An 8,639-nucleotide genomic window follows, 5' to 3' on the forward strand; every position below is an offset into this window, starting at 1 on the left:
CTGTCATGTGCTGCTCCATCCTGCGTCCCCATCCTGTCATGTGCTGCACCCATCCTGCGTCCCCATCCTGTCATGTGCTGCACCCATCCTGCGTCCCCATCCTGTCATGTGCTGCACCCATCCTGCGCCCCCATCCTGTCATGTGCTGCACCCATCCTGCGTCCCCATCCTGTCATGTGCTGCACCCATCCTGCGTCCCCATCCTGTCATGTGCTGCACCCATCCTGCACCCCCATCCTGGTATGTGCTGCACCCATCCTGCGTCCCCATCCTGTCATGTGCTGCACCCATCCTGCGTCCCCATCCTGTCATGTGCTGCACCCATCCTGCGTCCCCATCCTGTCATGTGCTGCACCCATCCTGCGTCCCCATCCTGGTATGTGCTGCACCCATCCTGCGTCCCCATCCTGTCATGTGCTGCACCCATCCTGCGTCCCCATCCTGTCATGTGCTGCACCCATCCTGTGTCCCCATCCTGTCATGTGCTGCACCCATCCTGCGTCCCCATCCTGGTATGTGCTGCACCCATCCTGCGTCCCCATCCTGCGTCCCCATCCTGCGTCCCCATCCTGGTATGTGCTGCACCCATCCTGCGTCCCCATCCTGCGTCCCCATCCTGGTATGTGCTGCACCCATCCTGCGTCCCCATCCTGTCATGTGCTGCACCCATCCTGCATCCCCATCCTGGTATGTGCTGCACCCATCCTGCGTCCCCATCCTGGTATGTGCTGCACCCATCCTGCGTCCCCATCCTGTCATGTGCTGCACCCATCCTGCTTCCCCATCCTGTCATGTGCTGCACCCATCCTGCGTCCCCATCCTGGTATGTGCTGCACCCATCCTGCGTCCCCATCCTGTCATGTGCTGCACCCATCCTGTGTCCCCATCCTGGTATGTGCTGTACCCATCCTGCGTCCCCATCCTGGTATGTGCTGCACCCATCCTGCGTCCCCATCCTGGTATGTGCTGCACCCATCCTGCGTCCCCATCCTGGTATGTGCTGCACCCATCCTGCGTCCCCATCCTGTCATGTGCTGCACCCATCCTGCATCCCCATCCTGGTATGTGCTGCACCCATCCTGCGCCCCCATCCTGCGTCCCCATCCTGTCATGTGCTGCACCCATCCTGCATCCCCATCCTTGTATGTGCTGCACCCATCCTGTGTCCCCATCCTGGTATGTGCTGCACCCATACTGCGTCCCCATCCTGCGTCCCCATCTTGGTATGTGCTGCACCCATCCTGCGTCCCCATCCTGCGTCCCCATCCTGGTATGTGCTGCAACCATCCTGCTTCCCCATCCTGGTATGTGCTGCAACCATCCTGCGTCCCCATCCTGTGTCCCCATCCTGGTCTGTGCTGAAACCATCCTGCGTCCCCATCCTGCGTCCCCATCCTGGTATGTGCTGCAACCATCCTGCGTCCCCATCCTGTCACGTGCTGCACCCATCCGGGGGCCTGAGCAGGCGGGGACACCGGCGCGCTGTGGGGGTCAGGTGCCGGTATCGCCACCAGCTCAGGCCCCCCAGCATTTACTATACTCACCTGTCTGTCCCGTTCCAGCGCTGCGCGCCGCCATCTTCCCGGTCTCCTGGCTGTGACTGTTCAGTCAGAGGGCGGCGCCGGCGCGCAGTAAGCGCGTCATCGCGCCCTCTGAACTGAAGGTCACAGGCCGAAGACCGGGAAGATGGCGGCGCTCAGCGGTGGAACGCAGGACAGGTGAATATGGCCGATACTCACCCTCCTGGCGGTCCCTGCTTCTCTGTTGCAGATCGCGGTGTGCGTTCAGTGTCAACGCATACCGCAATCTCCCGGGAGCGTCACTCTGTGAGGCCCAGACTGCGCCGGTGCTTGCGCAGTCTATAAAGGCTTCGGACAGAGTGACGCTCCCAGCGTTATATTATAGATTACAGGTTCTCCTCCTGCATGCTTTCCTTTCTCGCAGACAGCAGCTCTACTGTTTACAAAATGGCTGCTGGTGGAGGAGCATGTCAGCCCTTGATTTGTAAGATAAAGGGGGCTCATAGGATTACAGGACTTAAGATGTTTAAACAATCCATACCATTGATTAATGCTAACTTCTGTTTCTTTTGTTTGAGATGTGCAAAGGTTAATAAAAACAGCAGGAATTATCTGGGCAGGTTACTGGGCAGAATTCCAAGACCTGGATACTTCTTATCCTGCCAAAAATATGGACCAATTGTATGAGGGACACCAGAGGGAAGTGGTTTTCTGACCAATATTTAAGGCTGACAGGATGCCTGTGCTGGCATTCTGACGAGGATCCAGAAGATTTTTCCTCTCCCACCCACCCCTTTGTTTTTTTGTTAGTCATCTTGTCACATTGCTTTATTGAAGAAAGGTAACACTAAGCCATCCGGTGGTGTGATCTTTATTAATTACTAGCTGAAGAGCCCGGCGTTGCCCAGGCACAGTAACTAACTGCGGTCCTGCTCTCTCCCTCCGAAGCCCAGCTCTCCACCTGCCATCCTGCATTCTCCCTCAGCAGCCCTGCTCTACATCCACAGTCCCACTGTCTCCCTCCGCAGCCCCTGTCTCTACTGGCCATCCCACTCTCTCCCTCAGCAGTGCCATTTTTGCTCTGCAGCCCTGCTGTCTCCCTCCGCAGCCCAGCTCTCCATCCACTGTCACGCTCTCTCCTTCCCTAGCCCCACTCTTCTATCGCCATCCCACATTCTCCCTCCACAGCCCCGCTCTCTCTCCTCTCTCTCATCAGCCCCTGTCTCCACTGGTGGTCCCGCTCTCTCCCTCAGCGGCCCAGCTCTCCACCTGCGGGACTGTAAGGTGAGCAGTGAGCGCAGTGACGGCGGAGAACACAAGCAGCCTGTCATCTCCCTGACGCAGTCAGGAGCAGCAGACATGGCGAGCCCCTGTGTCGTGATGAGTCAGGCCGGACCCGGTGCTCGGCTCCCAGGGACTCCGCTCATGGTAACGGTTCAGCCTATGTGTGGAGGAGAGGAAGGTGACACTGGCGGGACAGGCAGCTCTGGCAGCCTGCATGCAGTAGCAGCGCAGGCTGTGATCACCAGGCGCCATGTCAATTGCCTCACCTGCTGCACGGTGCAGTATATCGTGATAGAGGGTGGGGAGTGCTGGTCAAGTGTTAGGGTAAGGATGCAAGGTCTGTGTGTCACAATAAGGATGCAAGCTCTGATATCGTATAGGAGAGAATGGTTTTGCATCATGCTAGAGGTACAGGAAATGTGAGGTAAGTGTGTGCGCCTGGGTGCTGGAAGTATTAATGAAGGGATTGGCTAGGCGTAGCTTCATACATACAGACACACACATACATACACTCAGCTTTATATAGATAGATTTATAATGAACTTGATTGACCGACTCGAGTCAAGTAAGGACTGAGTCGGTAAGGCTGTCATTTTTTTTAAAGTTATATTTATTTTACTGTTGGAATTGTATCCATAATAAAGCACTGCGGCCTTATTTATCCCACCGGTTGTTGAGTATTTACAGTGGGGGGAAATAAGTATTTGATCCTTTGCTGATTTGCAAGTTTGCCCACGGACAAAGACATGAACAGTCTATAATTTTAAGGGTAGGTTCATTTTAACGTTGAGAGATAGAATATCAAATATAAAATCCAGAAAATCACATTATATAAATTATATACATTTATTTGCGTTTTGCAGTGAGAAATAAGTATTTGATCCCCTACCAACCATTAAGAGTTCTGGCTCCTACAGACAAGTTACATGCTCCTAATCAACTCATTACCTGCCTTTTACATAGTTAGATTAATAAAAGACTCCTGTCCACAGACTCAATTAATCAGTCAGACTCTAACCACTACAACATGGGCAAGACCAAAGAGCTTTATAAAGATATCAGGGACAAGATCATAGACCTGCACAAAACTGGAATGGGCTACAAAACCATAAGACACTAGATGAGAAGGAGACAACTGTTGGTGCAATAGTAAGAAAATTGAAGAAATACAAATTCTGTACTCATATATAGTATTAATTGGTTTCTATTTAACATTTAATTAAGCTTTATTAATTTAGCAGTCCTTGTATTCCCATGTGACCAGATCACACTTTCAACTTCCTCTAACTGAAAAACAGCCTCCACTGTGCAGTGTTTTTCAAAAGAAGAGAGCTCTGGTCATATGCTCCTTTGTCAGCAGACATTTTTTTCGACTGGAGAGCCATGCAATCTATGAAGTGGGAAAACCTGTAACCCTTATATATTAGTACGTGCCACAAAATCATGTCCCAAACATATGTGTTAACATAAAGTTATAGTGGACAACCCCTTTAATATATTTCTAAAACCAAAAACATTTGGTATAATTTAAAAGTAGTAACTAATGACTGTTAATCATTAATCTTTACAGTGTAGAGCTCCAGAAGAGGAAAACATGGAATTGGAGCCTGTCAAGTGTAAGTAGCATTACTTACTAATAATTTACTTTTCATGGCGTCACAAAATCTATTTTATTAGGTTATTTTTTATCATATTCTGTAAAATTTACCATTAATGACTGAGTATTGTATATTTGTTTCTTAGTTGAGCTGTTTCTACTCTACAAGTGCACTCCTCAAGTGATTCTTAGACATTGAGAGGCAGAATAAAAACTACAGTATATTCAAGGAGAAATGTCAGATAATATATACCGTATATACTCGAGTATAAGCCGAGATTTTCAGCCCATTTTTTGGCTGAAAGTGCTCCTCTTGGCTTATACGTCGGTGGGGTGTCGGTAAGGGAGGGGGAGCAGCGGCTGTCACCTGCTCCTGGCGCGGTCCCTGCATGTCCGATGGTCTCTGGGCATTAAAGTAATGAATATGTACGCACATTCATTACTTTAATGAGCGGTACGTGACTGCTGAACAGAGGAAGAAGCTGCCGGCTCCTGGAGACCATCTGACAGTGAGAAGCTACCAGGGACCGCGCTGGGAGCAGGTGAGTATATCGGGGAAGGTGAGCATTCGCCTGTCCCCTTTCCACCGCCGGGCGCCACTCCATCTTATGCGTCCTCTGCCTATTCAATTCATAGGGTGCGATGACGTGTTTAGTGTGCGCCCTCTGCCTGAACAGTCAGAGCCGGAACACAGAGCGGTGCGCAGCTGTGGAACGGGGAAGGTGAATATCGCAAGTGCCGGGGGCCTGAGTGACGAGAGGTGAGTATGTGATTTTTTTTTCTTTTAATCGCAGCATATGGGGCATAATCGATGCAGCATCTTATGGGGCATAATCTATGGAGCATCTTATGGGGCATAATCTATGGAGCATTTTATGGGGCATAATCTATATAGCATCTTATGGAGCATAATCTATGGAGCATCTTATGGGGCATAATCTATGGAGCATCTTATGGGGCATAATCGATGGAGCAGCTTATGGGGCCATAATCAACATTTATACACCATTGTATGGGGCAAATGTTTCTATGGAGCATTTTATGGGGTCATTATTATCTTTTGTGCAGCATTATATGGGGCATATTTTAATATGAAGGCTCTTATGAGGCCCATCATGAATTATATGGAGCATTATATGGGGCTCCTGATTTAATATGGATATTCAAAAACACTTAACCTACTGATGTCTCAATTAATTTTACTTTTATTGGTATCTATTTTTATTTTTGAAATCTACCAGTAGCTGCTGCATTTCCCACCCTAGGCTTATACTCGAGTCATTAAGTTTTCCCAGTTTTTTGTGGCAAAATTAGGGGTCTTGGCTTATACTCGGGTCGGCTTATATTTGAGTATATACGGTAAAAGGCCACGTAGAGAGAACAGGAGGATCCATAACACCTGTAACCTAAACCTGTAAGCTTGGATCCTAAGCAAAAATTGATGCTGCTCCCATGCTTTATCCTATGTTTAGCAAAGCAATACCTAGATTAGTATATTGCAAGAATGTACAGTGTACCTGCCTAACAACCATGTAAGCCATACAACCTCAAATGGGTCTGTTAGCCACTCAATGTAAGCATATCTTGAAATTTGTAAGAGACCTTAAAAGGGTTGTCTGGCCTAAAGCTACAAGTCTACAGCCAGTCTATGTTACTGCAGCTTTGTGAATCCCACATCACATCCACTGTGCATTGTGAGAACTCCTAGGAGCCTGGAAAAGTGGTCAAGTAACTGCAAGTATGCAATATGCATACTCCCAGGCCACATTCCAACTAGAGTATTTCCAGCTTCGCTTAATATACTTTATACATATTGAGCAAAGCTGTGAAAATCTAAGCAGAATGTGTCCAGGAGGATGCATCAGAGAACCCTCACAACACACACACACAGGTCACGCTACATGAGGGTCCACAAGTCTGCAGTCCCATAGAGCGACTGCAGACTAGTAGCTTTAGACTGGACAACCCCTTTAAAGAGGTGCTACAGGCTTAGAATATTGATCCTCTATCCCTATGATAAGTTATTAATATCAAATTTAGCTTTATTTCAGCTCAGGCAGTAAAGAGTGCCTGGAGCCGAACAGCACAGCTCTTGGCCATTTTCAGGTACTACAGTTGAGCTCTTATTGAGGAGAACAGGAGCTTAGCTGCAGTACCCAGGAATGACCACTACACGGTGTATGGAGCTGAGTTTTTCAGCTGCTAGTGAAACTGTAAACAGCTGACCGGTGGAGGTGCCAGCTGTTAGACCTCAACCGATCCGATATTCATGATCTATCCTAAGGTCATCAATATATTAAGCCTGTAAAACCCCCTTATCATAACGTATACTTGATTGTTGGCTGTGTTCTCATTATGCAATAATCAAGCTTAATTTATATAGGAGTAAACAACTGAATGTGCTTAAAGAAGGTAGAATTTTATTTAAGGTATTTTTAACCCATATCCCTTTTCCCATCCAGTATGATGAGTGAGTTGTATATTAACCCCTTCATGACCGGGGAATTTTTCGTTTTTCCATGTTCGTTTTTCGCTCCCCTCCTTCCCAGAGCCATAACTTTTTTATTTTTCCGTCAATTTGGCCATGTGAGGGCTTATTTTTTGCGGGACGAGTTGTACTTTTGAACGACATCATTGGTTTTAGCATGTCGTGTACTAGAAAACGGGAAAAAAATTCCAAGTGCGGTGAAATTGCAAAAAAAGTGCAATCCCACATTGGTTTTTTGTTTGGCTTTTTTGCTAGGTTCACTAAATGCTAAAAATGACCTGCCATTATGATTCTCCAGGTCATTACGAGTTCATAGACACCAAACATGACTAGGTTATTTTTTATCTAAGTGGTGAAAATAAATTCCAAACTTTGCTAAAAAAAAAAAAAAAAAAATTGCGCCATTTTCCGATACTCGTAGCGTCTCCATTTTTCGTGATCTGGGGTCGGTTGAGGGCTTATTTTTTGCGTGCCGAGATGACGTTTTTAATGATAGCATTTCGGTGCAGATACGTTCTTTTGATCGCCCGTTATTGCATTTTAATGCAATGTCGCGGCGACCAAAAAAACGTAATTCTGGCGTTTCGAGTTTTTTTCCCGCTACGCTGTTTAGCGATCAGGTTAATACTTTTTTTATTTGATAGATCGGGCAATTCTGAGCGCGGCGATACCAAATATGCGTAGATTTGATATTTTTTTTATTGATTTATTTTGATTGGGGCGAAAGGGGGGTGATTTAAACTTTTATGTTTTTTTTATTTTTTTCACATTTTTTTAAACTTTTTTTTTTAACTTTTGCCATGCTTCAATAGCCTCCATGGGAGGCTAGAAGCAGGCACAGCACGATCGGCTCTGCTACATAGCAGCAATCTGCTGATCGCTGCTATGTAGCAGAATTGCACGTGTGCTGTGAGCGCCGACCACAGGGTGGCGCTCACAGCGACGGGCAATCAGTAACCATAGAGGTCTCAAGGACCTCTATGGCTACAATGGAGACGCATCGCCGACCCCCGGACATGTGACGGGGGTCGGCGATGACGTCATTTCCGGCCGCCCGGCCGGAAGCGGTAGTTAAATGCCGCTGTCTGCATTTGACAGCGGCATTTAACTAGTTAATAGGTGCGGGCAGATCGCGATTCTGCCCGCGCCTATTACGGGCACATGTCAGCTGTTCAAAACAGCTGACATGTCCCGGCTTTGGTGCGGGCTCACCGCGGAGCCCTGCATCAAAGCAGGGGAGCCGGCATCGGACGGTATAGTACGTCCGATGCCGGTAAGGGGTTAAATATATATCTAGGCATGTAACATTTGTTATTTTATTCCACAGGTCCGCTGTGCAAAGGGGACTATTGGAGACACTTTTCAGCTGCAAGAATGGACAAAGCAAATGAAATGGAAGCAGTATCATATATAAATTAAAAATACTAAAAATATTGCAGCTTTCTTGCACACTTAGCTTTTCTTCATTACATGCAAGGTGATATTGCTTGCACACAAGCCACAGATAGACCCTAGTTAAGAGATCGATTGGTAGTTGAAAGGTTTCTTAATAGTCATATAGTGATCTCAGCCATGAAAGCTGGCAGTTTTAATATTTTAATGTTATGAGCATCATAATATATATATATATATATATATATATATATATATATATACAGTATATATATAGTGACCCAGTCGAGAGAGTGTCTCCTTCCCTTTAAGTAATCCTGCATTGAGAGTGGCATCTGTACACTACAGCTCACTCTCT

At 47.2% G+C, this 8,639-nt stretch overlaps 1 protein-coding gene across 1 annotated transcript in view; it reads left to right on the forward strand.

Moving 5' to 3' along the window:
* LOC138657848 (uncharacterized) overlaps positions 1-8,322 on the forward strand; it is a 50,017-nt gene extending 41,695 nt beyond the window's left edge. Inside the window, exons 7-8 of the mRNA XM_069745478.1 lie at positions 4,375-4,420; positions 8,217-8,322. Of these exons, the coding sequence (XP_069601579.1) occupies positions 4,375-4,420; positions 8,217-8,308 (138 nt within the window). The 3' untranslated portion in view covers positions 8,309-8,322. The remainder of the gene's footprint in view (positions 1-4,374; positions 4,421-8,216) is intronic.
* The last annotated feature ends 317 nt before the right edge of the window (positions 8,323-8,639 follow it).

The sequence above is a fragment of the Ranitomeya imitator genome, chromosome 1, assembly GCF_032444005.1.
Source record: "Ranitomeya imitator isolate aRanImi1 chromosome 1, aRanImi1.pri, whole genome shotgun sequence".
Classification (NCBI taxonomy): Eukaryota; Metazoa; Chordata; class Amphibia; order Anura; family Dendrobatidae; genus Ranitomeya; species Ranitomeya imitator.